General features: G+C 48.4%; 1 protein-coding gene across 1 annotated transcript in view; it reads left to right on the top strand.

The window, feature by feature from the left end:
• Positions 1-15505, top strand: part of RNMT (RNA guanine-7 methyltransferase) — a 182654-nt gene that overhangs the window by 13993 nt on the left and 153156 nt on the right. The window contains exon 2 of the mRNA XM_063923402.1: positions 15284-15423. Within this exon, the coding sequence (XP_063779472.1) occupies positions 15334-15423 (90 nt within the window). The 5' untranslated portion in view covers positions 15284-15333. The remainder of the gene's footprint in view (positions 1-15283; positions 15424-15505) is intronic.

Below are 15505 nucleotides of genomic sequence, written 5' to 3'. Positions count from 1 at the left end.
CTGGGAATGATTCTGGACACAGACCAGAAAAGAGTGTTTCTTCCACTGGAAAAAGCCGAGGAATTGTCATCTCTGGTCAGAGACATCCTAAAACCAGGAAAAGTGTCGGTACATCAATGCACACGAGTCCTGGGAAAAATGGTAGCTTCGTACGAAGCAATTCCATTCGGAAGGTTCCACGCAAGGACGTTCCAGTGGGACCTATTGGACAAATGGTACGGGTCCCATCTCCAGATGCAACAGCGGATAACGCTATCGGCCAGAACCAGGGTGTCGCTGCTGTGGTGGCTGCAGAGGGCTCATCTACTAGAGGGCCGCAGATTCGGAATACAGGACTGGGTCCTGGTGACCACGGATGCCAACCTTCGGGGCTGAGGGGCAGTCACAAAGGGAAGAAATTTCCAAGGACTGTGGTCAAATCAGGAGATTTCTCTTCACATAAATATCCTGGAGCTAAGGGCCATTTACAATGCCCTAAGCCAGGCAAGACCCCTGCTTCAAAACCAGCCGGTACTGATCCAGTCAGACAACATCACGGCGGTCGCCCATGTAAACAGACAGGGCGGCACGAGAAGCAGGATGGCGATGGCAGAAGCCACAAGGATTCTCAGATGGGCAGAGAATCATGTGTTAGCACTGACGGCAGTGTTCATTCCGGGAGTGGACAACTGGGAAGCAGACTTCCTCAGCAGGCACGACCTCCACCCGGGAGAATGGGGACTTCATCCAGAAGTCTTCCAAATGCTGGTCAACCGGTGGGAAAAACCACAGGTAGACATGATGGCGTCCCGCCTCAACAAGAAGTTGAAAAGATATTGCGCCCGGTCAAGAGACCCTCAGGCGATAGCGGTGGACGCTCTAGTGACACCATGGGTGTACCAGTCGGTTTATGTGTTTCCTCCTCTACCTCTCATACCCAAGGTACTGAGAATAATAAGAAGGCGAGGAGTGAAAACCATACTCGTGGTTCCGGATTGGCCAAGAAGAGCTTGGTACCCGGAACTTCAAGAGATGCTGGCAGAGGACCCTTGGCCTCTGCCGCTCAGACAAGACCTGCTGCAGCAGGGACCCTGTCTGTTCCAAGACTTACCGCGGCTGCGTTTGACGGCATGGCGGTTGAACACCGGATCCTGAAGGAAAAGGGTATTCCGGAGGAAGTCATCCCTACCCTGATCAAAGCCAGGAAGGATGTCACCGCAAGACATTATCACCGCATTTGGCGAAAATATGTTGCTTGGTGTGAGACCATGAAGGCCCCGACGGAGGAATTTCAACTGGGTCGATTCCTGCACTTCCTGCAAGCAGGGGTGACGTTGGGCCTCAAATTGGGGTCCATAAAGGTCCAGATTTCGGCTCTGTCGATTTTCTTCCAGAAAGAACTGGCTTCATTGCCTGAAGTTCAGACTTTTGTAAAAGGAGTACTGCATATTCAGCCTCCTTTTGTGCCCCCAGTGGCACCTTGGGATCTCAATGTGGTTTTGGCATTCCTGAAATCACATTGGTCCGAACCACTTAAGACTGTGGATTTAAAATATCTCACGTGGAAAGTGGTCATGCTGTTGGCCCTGGTGTCGGCCAGGCGGGTTTCAGAATTGGCGGCTTTGTCTTGTAATAGCCCTTATCTGATTTTCCATATGGATAGGGCAGAATTGAGGACTCGTCCTCAGTTTCTCCCAAAGGTGGTCTCAGCTTTTCACTTGAACCAACCTATTGTGGTGCCTGCGGCTACTAGGGACTTGGAGGATTCCAAGTTGTTGGACGTAGTCAGGGCCCTAAAAATTTATATTTCCAGGACGGCTGGAGTCAGAAAAAATGACTCGCTGTTTATCCTGTATGCACCCACCAAGCTGGGTGCTCCTGCTTCTAAGCAGTCTATTGCGCGCTGGATTTGTAGCACTATTCAGCTGGCGCATTCTGCGGTAGGCTTACCGCAGCCTAAATCTGTAAAAGCCCATTCCACACGGAAGGTGGGCTCATCTTGGGCGGCTGCCCGAGGGGTCTCGGCTTTACAACTTTGCCGAGCAGCTACTTGGTCGGGGGCAAACACGTTTGCTAAATTCTACAAATTTGATACCCTGGCTGAGGAGGACCTGGAATTCTCTCATTCGGTGCTGCAGAGTCATCCGCACTCTCCCGCCCGTTTGGGAGCTTTGGTATAATCCCCATGGTCCTTACGGAGTTCCCAGCATCCACTAGGACGTCAGAGAAAATAAGAATTTACTCACCGGTAATTCTATTTCTCGTAGTCCGTAGTGGATGCTGGGCGCCCATCCCAAGTGCGGATTGTCTGCGATACCTGTACATAGTTATTGTTACAAAAATCGGGTTTTGTTGTGAGCCATCTCTTCAGAGGCTCCATTTATCATACTGTTAACCGGGGTTCCTATCACGTGTTATATGGTGTGGCTGGTATGAGTCTTACCCGGGATTCAAAAATCCTTCCTTATTGTGTCAGCTCTTCCGGGCACAGTTCCTAACTGAGGCTTAGAGGAGGGTCATAGGGGGAGGAGCCAGTGCACACCAGATAGTCCTAAATCTTTCTATAGAGTGCCCAGTCTCCTGCGGAGCCCGTCTATTCCCCATGGTACTCACGGAGTCCCCAGCATCCACTACGGACTACGAGAAATAGAATTACCGGTGAGTAAATTCTTATTTCTCTGACATCCTAGTGGATGCTGGGGACTCCGTAAGGACCATGGGGAATAGAAGGGCTCCGCAGGAGACTGGGCACACTATAAGAAAGATTTGGTACTACCTGGTGTGCACTGGCTCCTCCCTCTATGCCCCTCCTCCAGACCTCAGATTTCTGTGCCCGGCCGAGCTGGATGCACACTAGGGGCTCTCCTGAGCTCCTAGAAAGAAAGTATATGTTAGGTTTTTTATTTTACAGTGAGACCTGCTGGCAACAGGCTCACTGCAACGAGGGACTAAGGGGAGAAGAAGCGAACCTACCTGCTTGCAGCTAGCTTGGGCTTCTTAGGCTACTGGACACCATTAGCTCCAGAGGGATCGACCGCAGGACCCGTCCTTGGTGTTCGTTCCCGGAGCCGCGCCGCCGTCCCCCTTACAGAGCCAGAAGCAAGAAGATGGTCCGGAAAATCGGCGGCAGAAGACTTCAGTCTTCACCAAGGTAGCGCACAGCACTGCAGCTGTGCGCCATTGCTCCTCATACTCCGGTCACTGAGGGTGCACGGCGCCGGGGGCGCCCTGAGCAGCAATAAAATCACCTTGGCTGGCAAAATAACCACAATATATAGCCCCAGAGGCTATATATGTGGTAATTACCCCTGCCAGAATACAGAAAAAAAGCGGGAGAAAAGTCAGCCAAAAAAGGGGCGGAGCCATCTCCCTCAGCACACTGGCGCCATTTCTCCCTCACAGTTCCGCTGGAAGGAAGCTCCCTGACTCTCCCCTGCAGTCTACACTACAGAAAAGGGTAAAAAAGAGATGGGGGGGCACAAAATTGAGGCGCAGTAAATATTATAGCAGCTATAGGGGACATAATTCAGTTAGTCCCTGCATTATATAGCGCTCTGGTGTGTGCTGGCATACTCTCTCTCTGTCTCCCCAAAGGGCTTTTGTGGGTCCTGTCTCCTTTAAGAGCATTCCCTGTGTGTGTGTGCGGTGTGTCGGTACGGCTGTGTCGACATGTTTGATGAGGAGACTTATGTGGAGGCGGAGCAGATGCCTATAAATGTGATGTCACCCCCTGCGGGGCAGACACCTGAGTGGATGGACTTATGGAAGGAATTACGTGCAAGTGTCGACTCCTTACATAGAAAATTTGACGACATGCCAAATGCGGGACAGCCGGCTTCTCAGCTCGTGCCTGCCCAGGCAATTCAAAGGCCATCAGGGGCTCTAAAACGCCCACTACCTCAGATGGCAGACACAGATGTCGACACGGATACTGATACCAGTGTTGACGACGATGAGTCAAATTTAATGTCCACTAGGGCCATTCGTTGCATGATTGAGGCAATGAAAGAGGTTTTACACATTTCTGATATAAACCCAGGTACCTCAAAAAAGGGGAGAAAAAACTACTAATAGTTTTTCCCCCATCTGAAGAATTAAATGAAGTGTGTGAAGAAGCGTGGGCTTTCCCTGATAAAAAAATTGGTGATTTCAAAAAAATTACTAATGGCGTTCCCTTTCTCGCCAGAGGATAGGTCACGTTGGGAAACTCCCCCTAGGGTGGATAAAGCGCTCACACGTTTGTCTAAAAAGGTGGCACTACCGTCTCCGGATACGGCCGCCCTAAAGGAACCTGCTGATAGAAAGCAGGAGGCTATCCTAAAGTCTATATATACACACACTGGTGTTATACTGAGACCAGCTATTGCTTCAGCGTGGATGTGCAGTGCTGCTGCTGCTTGGTCAGATTCCCTGTCGGAAAATATTGACACCCTGGACAGGGACACTATATTGCTAACCGTAGAGCATATAAAAGACTCAGTCTTGTACATGAGAGATGCACAGAGGGAGATCTGCCGGCTGGCATCTAGAATAAGTGCATTGTCCATTTCTGCTAGGAGAGGCTTATGGACTCGGCAGTGGACAGGGGATGCAGATTCTAAAAGGCACATGGAAGTTTTGCCTTATAAGGGTGAGGAGTTATTCGGGGATGGTCTCTCAGACCTTGTTTCCACAGCAACAGCTGGGAAGTCAGCATTTTTGCCCCATGTCCCCTCACAGCCTAAGAAAGCGCCGTATTATCAGGTACAGTCCTTTCGACCCCAGAAAAACAGGCGGGGAAAAGGCGGGTCCTTTCTGTCTAGAGGAAGGGGAAAAAAGCTGCACCACGCAGCAGGTTCCCAGGAACAAAAGTCCTCCCCCGCTTCTTCCAAATCCGCCGCATGACGGTGGGGCTCCACAGGCGGAGCCAGGTACGGTGGGGGGCCGCCTCAAAAATTTCAGCATTCAGTGGGTTTGCTCACGGGTGGATCCCTGGATCCTTCAAGTAGTATCTCAGGGGTACAAGCTGGAATTCGAGGCGCCTCCCCCCCGCCGTTTCCTCAAATCGGCCTTACCGACAACTCCCTCGGGCAGGGAGGCTGTGCTAGAGGCAATTCACAAGCTGTATTCCCAGCAGGTGATAGTCAAAGTACCCCTACTTCAACAAGGACGGGGTTACTATTCCACACTGTTTGTGGTACCGAAACCGGGCGGTTCGGTGAGACCCATTTTAAATTTGAAATCCTTGAACACATACATAAAAAGATTCAAGTTCAAGATGGAATCGCTCAGGGCGGTTATTGCAAGCCTGGACGAGGGGGATTACATTGTATCCCTGGACATCAAGGATGCTTACCTGCATGTCCCAATTTACCTTCCTCACCAGGAGTACCTCAGATTTGTGGTACAGGATTGCCATTACCAATTCCAGACACTACCGTTTGGACTGTCCACGGCACCGAGGGTGTTTACCAAGGTAATGGCAGAAATGATGATACTCCTTCGAAAAAAGGGATTTTTAATTACCCCGTACTTGGACGATCTCCTAATAAAGGCGAGGTCCAGGGAGCAGTTACTGGTCGGAGTAGCACCATCTCGGGAAGTGCTACAACAGCATGGCTGGATTCTAAACATTCCAAAGTCACAACTGGTTCCTTCCACACGCTTACTGTTCCTGGGGATGATTCTGGACACAGAACAGAAAAAAGTGTTTCTCCCGCAGGAGAAAGCCAAGGAACTGTCATCTCTAGTCAGAGACCTCCTAAAACCAAAACGGGTATCGGTGCATCACTGCACACGAGTCCTGGGAAAAATGGTGGCTTCGTACGAAGCAATTCCATTCGGCAGGTTCCGTGCAAGGACCTTCCAGTGGGACCTCTTGGACAAGTGGTCGGGATCGCATCTTCAGATGCATCAACTGATAACCCTGTCTCCAAGGACCAGGGTGTCTCTACTGTGGTGGCTGCAGAGTGCTCATCTTCTAGAGGGCCGCAGATTCGGCATACAGGACTGAGTCGTACCTACACATAAACATTCTGGAACTGAGGGCCATTTACAATGCCCTAAGTCAGGCAAGGCCCCTGCTTCAAAACCAGCCGGTTCTGATCCAATCAGACAACATCACGGCAGTCGCCCATGTAAACCGACAGGGTGGCGATGGCAGAAGCCACAAGGATTCTCCGATGGGCGGAAAATCACGTAATAGCATTGTCAGCAGTGTTCATTCCGGGAGTGGACAACTGGGAAGCAGACTTCCTCAGCAGACACGACCTACACCCGGGAGAGTGGGGACTTCATCCAGAAGTCTTCCTACTGTTGGTAAACCGTTGGGAAAGGCCACAGGTGGACATGATGGCGTCCCGCCTCAACAAAAAGCTAAAGAGATATTGTGCCAGGTCAAGGGACCCTCAGGCGATAGCTGTGGACGCTCTAGTGACACCGTGGGTGTACCAGTCGGTTTATGTGTTCCCTCCTCTGCCTCTCATACCAAAGGTACTGAGAATAATAAGAAGGCGAGGAGTAAGAACGATACTCGTGGTTCCGGATTGGCCAAGAAAAGCTTGGTACCCGGAACTTCAAGAAATGTTATCAGAGGACCCATGGCCTCTACCGCTCAGACAGGATCTGCTACAGCAGGGGCCCTGTCTGTTCCAAGACTTACCGCGGCTGCGTTTGACGGCATGGCGGTTGAATTCCGGATCCTAAAGGAAAAGGGCATTCCGGAGGAAGTCATTCCTACGCTGATAAAAGCCAGGAAAGAAGTAACCGCAAATCCTTATCACCGCATTTGGCGAAAATATGTTGCGTGGTGTGAGGCCAGGAAGGCCCCTACAGAGGAATTTCAGCTGGGTCGTTTTCTGCACTTCCTACAGTCAGGAGTGACTATGGGCCTAAAATTGGGTTCCATTAAGGTCCAGATTTCGGCTCTGTCGATTTTCTTCCAGAAAGAACTGGCTTCACTGCCTGAAGTTCAGACTTTTGTAAAGGGAGTGCTTCATATTCAGCCCCCTTTTGTGCCTCCTGTGGCACCTTGGGATCTCAATGTGGTGTTGAGTTTCCTAAAATCACATTGGTTTGAACCACTTAAAACCGTGGATCTGAAATATCTCACGTGGAAAGTGGTCATGTTATTGGCCTTGGCTTCGGCCAGGCGTGTGTCAGAATTGGCGGCTTTGTCATGTAAAAGCCCTTATCTGATTTTCCATATGGATAGGGCAGAATTGAGGACTCGTCCCCAGTTTCTCCCTAAGGTGGTATCAACTTTTCACTTGAACCAACCTATTGTGGTGCCTGCGGCTACTAGGGACTTGGAGGATTCCAAGTTACTGGACGTAGTCAGGGCCTTGAAAATTTATGTTTCCAGGACGGCTGGAGTCAGGAAAACTGACTCGCTTGTTATCCTGTATGCACCCAACAAAATAGGTGCTCCTGCTTCTAAGCAGACTATTGCTCGCTGGATTTGTAGCACAATTCAGCTGGCGCATTCTGCGGCTGGATTGCCGCATCCTAAATCGGTGAAAGCCCATTCCACGAGGAAGGTGGGCTCATCTTGGGCGGCTGCCCGAGGGGTCTCGGCTTTACAACTTTGCCGAGCTGCAACTTGGTCAGGGGCAAACACGTTTGCTAAATTCTACAAATTTGATACCCTGGCTGAGGAGGACCTTGAGATCTCTCTTTCGGTGCTGCAGAGTCATCCGCACTCTCCCGCCCGTTTGGGAGCTTTGGTATAATCCCCATGGTCCTTTCGGAGTCTCCAGCATCCACTAGGACGTCAGAGAAAATAAGAATTTACTCACCGGTAATTCTATTTCTTGTAGTCCGTAGTGGATGCTGGGCGCCAATCCCAAGTGCGGATTGTCTGCAATACTTGTATATAGTTATTGCCTAACTAAAGGGTTATTGTTGAGCCATCTGTTGAGAGGCTCAGTTATATTTCATACTGTTAACTGGGTTTAATATCACGAGTTATACGGTGTGGCTGGTATGAGTCTTAACCGGGATTCAAAATCCTTCCTTATTGTGTCAGCTCTTCCGGGCACAGTATCCTAACTGAGGTCTGGAGGAGGGGCATAGAGGGAGGAGCCAGTGCACACCAGGTAGTACCAAATCTTTCTTATAGTGTGCCCAGTCTCCTGCGGAGCCCGTCTATTCCCCATGGTCCTTACGGAGTCCCCAGCATCCACTACGGACTACGAGAAATAGAATTACCGGTGAGTAAATTCTTATTTTTTTATACCCTCCCGAAATTGCATAAAAATTTGTTTAAACCGCTCGGCCGCCCTATAGTAGCGGCTAGAGATTTGCTTTTTAGTCAGGTTTCCCAATATTTAGATTTTATGCTACAACCTGTAAATCAGCACGAATAAACTTATCTTAAGGATACCTTTTGCTTTCTGAGTAAGTTGAGAGATTTGTCTTTATCCACTACAGAATGTTGGTTATGTACAGCAGATATTGTTGGTCTCTATGCTAATATCCCTCATGAAAGAGGTATTTCTGCAGTTAGAGATTTGATTTCTGATAACATCCACTACACCGGTGTCCCTGTACAATTATTCTTGGATTTATTGAGGCTAGTATTGACCCGCAATTATTTTCTATTTAATAAGGAATTCTTTTTGCAAACACATGGATTTGCGATGGGATCTCCGGTCGCTCCTTCCTACGCAAACACTTTCATGTTTGCTGTAGAGCAAAAATTGTTTTTTGATGTACCTGAGTATCATTCTAATATCGCATTTTTTACCAGGTACATAGATGACGTGTTTATGATCTGGACTGGCACTAAAGAAAGTTTTGTTACCATGATGACTGAGATTAATTTACGTGATGAGAATATCAAATTTACTTTTAATATCCAGAGAGATAGTATTCATTTTCTGGATGTTAATGTCTCTCGTTTGGATGTGGGTTTTAAGACATCAGTGTATAGTAAACCCACTGATTGTAATAAGTATTTGATGGCTTCTAGCCATCACCCTGCGTCTCTCATTCATGGTTTACCTTTCTCCCAACTGCTTAGGATACACCGCATTTGCAGTGATGTAGCAGAAGAACGCCTACAAATGGATAATCTTATTGTTAAATTTCTTGAGCGGGGTTATTCTAATAAATTATTACAGGATGCTAAGAATAGAGCTTTAGCAGCCCCCAAAATCAAACAAAATCCAAGTGTACCGAGTAAGACGGGAGAGACGATGGTTTTTGTTAATCAGTTCTCTACTGCCAGTAAGCAGTTAAACAGATGTGCCAAGAGACACTGGCCTGTAATACAGGCAGATCAGGCACTATCTTCTCTGGCCTCTAAACGATTGATGCCTTGTTATCGTAGAGGTAGAAATCTACGTGATTTACTTGTACACTCCGACATTTCTGAGTTTACTTCTATTAAACCAAGTCATTTCCTTAGGAGAAAAGCAGGTAACTTTCGGTGCCTGGGTTGTACCACTTGTATGTATCTGGAAACGGGTGACACCTTTTGTCATCCCCAATCGGGTAAAGCTATGAAAATTACTCAGAGTTTGACGTGTGCATCCAGATATGTCGTATATTACATCAAGTGCTCTTGTGGGCTTATGTATGTGGGGAAAACCTCTTGTACTTTTAAGAAACGCATGGCTCAACATCATAGTGCAGTGAAACAAATTTTGGAGGGTAAAATGATAGATCAGCCCGTTGCAAAACATTTTAGACAGTGCAATCATAATTTATCAAGCATGCGTTACAAAATGATTGATCACATCCCTGCCAACAGAAGAGGGGGGGATAGAAATAAAAGGCTACTCCAGTGTGAGACGCGATAGATTCATCGTCTCAATACTATGGCTCCCAATGGTCTGAATGAGTCATTATCATTTAGTAGTTTCTTATAGGTTACTGGTTTTGTGGATCTTTTGCTTATTTGTGATTGTCACGCAAAGCTTATCATGTGCAATAATGTATTCTATTTATGAAATCAAATTCATGTGTAACAATGATGTTTATCTGTTCAGTATATGGATACATTTATTATTATGGTTGTTTTTTGTTTCTTTTGTTCTTTCCAGTTTTTCCTTATTTTTATGCTTCATGGTGAAGGGTTAATTATTGTTTAGTGAGGTCATGTCTGACGTATGTCAGAGGAAGTCCAGGGCTCTGGACATCCGGTGACTACTGCACGTGTTACATTGTATGTTATTTAAAGGTAAGATTGTTTGTTATTTCTTTGTGATAAGCCTGACGACGGTTGAAATAAAAGTACCGAAACGTTGCATTTATTGACTGGTTGAGAACCCCTTCTTTTGGATAAGACCTGGGAGTGCGGCTCATTCCTTTGCATATACAGCGGGTGCACCTGCACGAGAAGGCACCGGGCATTATTCTGTTTAAAGATTGGAGTGCCGATTACGAGGATGGATATATATATATATATATATATATATATATATATATATATATATATATATATATATATATATATATATATATATATATATAATTTTATATATATATTTGTTCGTTCTGCCCTTACAGGTTTGGAGAAGTCATCCAGAGGGATTTCTTCCAAAGCTTCCCAGAAGGAACTGCACGTCTTGCAAGGAAATTTTTTCCTATTTGCAACAAGTCGGGTGGGTCCGCACCGGAGGCGTCGGCCCCAAGTGGATCTGTTTGGGCGGTTTTGTCTTCGGCCATGCAGGAGCTGGCTTCTCAACTGGCAGCCTCCAGGTTACCTTCGTCTTCTGTTTCAGTCTCTCCCGCAAAGCCACTGCCCCCACAGCAATCCTCTGCTGAGCCAACGTGGGTGCGCGATCTTTCTCAATCTGTGCAGGGCTTGGTTCAGGTCTCCAATTCCCTACAAAAGGCTCTGACTTCTACCATTCGGCAAAAGTCCTGCCGGGGATCTTCTGTCTCGCTTACGGAGGAATCCCAGTCTGACGCCTCTTCGGATGAGGATGCTTCTTCGCAGACCCTGGGGGATGATACCCTTCAGTCTCAGGATGACCGTATGACGCAGACCAGGGTGGATGATATCATCAAGGCTGTTCGTCTGCAGCTGCAGATTAAAAATACGGATGCGCCTGCAGATGCTGAGGGGCCTTTCTTTAAACGTAAGAAGAAGGATCTTGCAGCGTTTCCTCCCTCTACTCACCTGAGCGCTGCTTTCAAGGAACCTTGGGCGCACTTGAATAAGACATTTCTGGTGTCTCGCCGCATTATTAACTTCTATCCGGTACCGGAAGAAGAACAAAAGAAGTGGGAGACACCTCCTCCAATGGATGCTCATGTGGCCAGATTGGTCAAGTCAACCACCCTGCCTATTCCTGATGTCTTTACGGGATCCAGATGATAAAAAGTTGGACCAATTCCTCAAGACAATCTTTACTAATGCAGGCGCAGCTACCCGTCCTGCATTTGCCTCGCCCTGGATGTCTTTAGCCATCGGTAGTTGGGCAGATGCTCTAACAGATGGCCTCCAATTTTGGACACTACGCTCTGATTTACTCTTCATGGTGGACCATATCAGAGAAGCTAGCACTTACCTGGATGAGGCAGCTATAGATTTGAGTACATTTGCGCCAAAATCTCTGCAGTCTCGGTGGCGGGTAGGCTTGCCTTGTGGCTTCACTCGTTGAAAGCGGATAATGACTCTTAAGAAACTTTTAGAGTCTCTCCCCTTTATGGGTGACATCCTCTTTGGACCTGAATTGGATAAAATTGTGACTAACCTGGCAACTGCCAAGACTGCTTTTCTGCCTTCGGCTCCAAAGTTCAAGCAGTCTTCCTTTCGCTAATTTTGCCCTCAGGGCAAACCAAATGGTCAGTCTTCCTCCCCTGTACATGGTTCCTCTTCTAAATCTACCAAACCGAAAGTTCGACAGTCCTGGTTTGGATGTCGTGAAACCCCTAAGCAACCCGTCAAACCTTCAGCATGACGTGAGGGGTCCCCACCAGGACACTCCTCCATGGTGGGCGGTCGGCTTTTACTATTCGCCGACATCTGGCTAACTTCCACATCCGACTCTTGGAAGTCAGGCATAGTATTCAGGGGATACGCCCTCTCCTTTCTGGAGCGGCCACCTCGTCAATTTTTTTACCACCAGTCTGCCAGTGTACGTGGCAAGGCCACTACCCTTCAGTCTTCCATCAGATCCCTCCTGACAGCAGAGGTCATTGTTCCAGTCCCCTCTGCTCAAAGGGGTATTGGTTTCTACTCAAATCTGTTCCTGGTACGAAAGCCAGACTGTTCTTTCAGACCCATTCTCAACCTGAAGAAGTTGAATCTTTTTCTGTGTGTTCCCAGGTTCAGGATGGAGTCTCTCTGGTCCATCGTGCAGGCGCGGGAACCGGAAGACTTCATGGACGCCTACCTACACATCCCTGTTCTGCCGGACCATCAACGGTTCTTGCGTTTCGCTCTTTGGAGCAACCACTATCGGTATCGGGCTCTGCCTTTCGGTCTCTCCACAGCACCGAGAGTCTTTACCAAAGTCATGGCTGCCCAACTGCGCTTACAGGGAATCATACCTGGATAATCTTCTCCTCGCTCAGTCTTAAATGGCCTTACAACAGCATCTAAGGGTCACAATTGCGCTGTTGCAATCCCATGGTTGGCTGATCAGTTGGCGCAAGTCCAGCCTAACTCCGTCCCAGTCCATGCTTCATTTAGGGGCGATTCTGGACACACAGGTTCAGCGTGTGTTTCTATCCAGGAACAAGGTAGTGGATATCCAGACGTTAATCAAGGCTTTCCTCAAACATCGTAGTGTTTCCCTTCATCTTTGCATGAGGGTTCTAGGCAAGATGGTCTCCTGTTTTGACATGTTGGATTTTGCCCAGTTCCATTCCAGACCACTGCAACTGGTCCAGTCGGATTTCACTATCCAGGGACACTCGCCTGTCGCTCCTGTAGTGGCTTCAGTCGTCCCATCTCATAATGGGCTGCCCATTCCGGACCCAGGACTGGGTCATTCTGACCACGGATGCCAGCCTACGGGGCTGGGGAGCGGTCACGGGCAGCCACTCCTTCCAATGTCGTTGGTCGGCTCAAGAGACGACTCTATACATCAATGTCCTGGAGCTCCGAGCAATATACAGAGCTCTTTACCAAGTGGGCGTTCTTCTTCTCGGCAAGCCTGTCCGGATCCAGACAGACAACGCATCGGCGGTCGCTTATATCAACCGTCAAGGAGGCACCAGAAGTCAGGCCTCCAATCAAGAGGTTGGTCACATCCTCTGTTGGGCAGAACGCTCCCTACCAGCTCTATCGGCGATTTACATCCCCGGAATACAGAATTGGGAGGCAGATTTCCTGAGTCAACAGGACTTCCATTCCGGAGAATGGTCACTTCACCCAGAGGTCCACCATCTAGTGACTTGCTGGGGTTGGCCGCACATAGATCTGATGGCCTCCCGTTACAAATCACAAACTTCCTTGGTACGGATCTCGAACTCGGGATACAGGCGCATTTCTGGTGGACGCTCTAAAAGCTCCTTGGTCCTTTCTGAAGATTTGTGTTTCTGCCGATTTGCTCTCCTAGCACATTTACTCAGACGTCTAAAGCAGGAGCGGGTCACGGCCATACTCATCGCCCCAGATTGGCCAAGATGGACTTGGTACACGGATCTTTGCAGCCTCTCCATTCAGCCTCCATTTCGCCTGCCTCTTCGTCTGGACCTCCTATCCCAGGGCCCTTGCCTTTACCCCGACCTACCCCACCTGGCTTTGACGGGGTGGCTGTTGAGAGGTCGGGGTTCTCGGACCCAGTCATTGACACTATGCTCTTAGCCAGAAAACGGTCTTCGGCCCGCATATATCATAGAGTGTGGCGACGGTACTTTCAGTGATGCTCGGATCATCACTTCAATCCCTTGAGATATCAGGTGTCCAGGGTTTTGGCTTTTCCACAAGCCAGTTTGGACTTGGGACTTCGGCTTGCCTCCCTGAAAGTGCAGGTGTCTGCTCTTTTGGTTCTCTTTCAACGAAAGGTGGCCAATTCTTCGGCTATTCACTTTTCTGCAGGGGGTGCTACGCTTGCAGTCCCCTTTTGTCCCTCCTGTTCATCGATGGGACTTGTCTTTAGTCCTCTCGATGCTTCAGCGGGCTCCATTTGAACCCTTGGATTCTGTGGACCGTTCTTGGCTTACTTGGAAAACTGTCTTCCTGTTGACAAATGCTTCGGCATGCCGGGTTTCTGACTTGAGTGCCCTGTCTCACAGGTCTCCTTTCCTAGTTTTCCACTTGGATCGGGCAGTCCTACGTACTAGAATGGATTATCTTCCTAAAGTTGTTTCCAGGTTCCATATCAATCAAGAGATTGTGGTTCCCTCCTTACTACCCACCACGACAGATTTATGGAGGAGTCCTTGGTCACTTTGGATGTTGTACGGGCTCTCTCTACCTATGCTGCCAGAACGAAATCCTTCCGCAAATCGGACACCCTTTTCGTTCTTTACGATGTCCGCAAGCATGGCTGGCCTGCATCTAAGCAAACTTTGGCCCGTTGGATCCGCATTGCCATTAGACAAGCTTATCTGCTGGCTGGGCGGCCTATTCCAGCATCCGTCGGAGCTCATTCCACTCGGTCAGTTGGCTCTTCTTCACCACGGCGCTTCTGCTGAGCAGCTTTGCAGGGCAGCTACGTAGTCTTCCGCAAACACTTTCATCAAATCCTATCAGTTTGGCACGTTCGCCTCGGCTGATGCGGTTTTTGGGCGTCGTGTTCTCAGTGCAGCTCGGAAGCGTTGCCGCCCGTAACGGGACAGCTTTGGGATGTCCCAGTGTCCACGTAGGCTGACAGAAAAAAGGGGATTTTTGTCGTACCTGTAAAATCCTTTTTTGGAAGCCGTGGTGGACACTGGGCCCTCGCCGTCACACTCCGTTGCTGAGGTGTCCTTCCTACTGGCACTCCGTGCCATGGCCCTCTTGACCGGGGCAGTACAGTGTGTATGTGTGTACCGGTCCTTTTTCTTTTCGGTTTCTTCTCTCCGGTACCTGTTCTTGAGGCTTGTTAAGATACAACTGGCTTCCCATGGGCAGGCGGGGTATAGGGGAGGAGGAGACTCTGCGGAAGTTTAACCCCTTGGTGCCCGCAATGCTCCTACACCATACCCCACAGTCCCAGTGCCCACCACGGCTTCCGAAAAAAGGATTTTACAGGTAAGACAAAAATCCACTTTTTTCTTTCGTAGAATGTCCTCTAAATAGTTTAGAGATGGTACTTACCAGAGCCCAAATATATTGCACCTCCATGCAAATGTTGAAAAGAACATTTAGGCTACCTTTACATTGCTACAGTGTGAATGGTTGCATCATTTTGTTTTATTAATCTATTTTATTTTTTTGCAGGAAAAGGGATGAATTATTACTGAATTAAACAGGAATTGGAAAGTGTACATATGGAAAAGATAGGAATCGCTGTAGACAGAAAATCTCCAATAACTACAGAGTTAAACACCATGGATAGAATCCTCCAAAACTCTGAAAGTGTATGTCCGTCTTAGCCATGTTAGCTATTGTATGCTCTTCAGAAATTTTGTCATGTACCAACTTTGTGTATTCTGTGTACTG

The sequence above is a fragment of the Pseudophryne corroboree genome, chromosome 5 (assembly GCF_028390025.1).
Source record: "Pseudophryne corroboree isolate aPseCor3 chromosome 5, aPseCor3.hap2, whole genome shotgun sequence".
Lineage (NCBI taxonomy): Eukaryota > Metazoa > Chordata > Amphibia > Anura > Myobatrachidae > Pseudophryne > Pseudophryne corroboree.
Note: the sequence above shows the minus strand (reverse complement) of the source record. Positions and strands in the feature narration are given on the sequence as shown.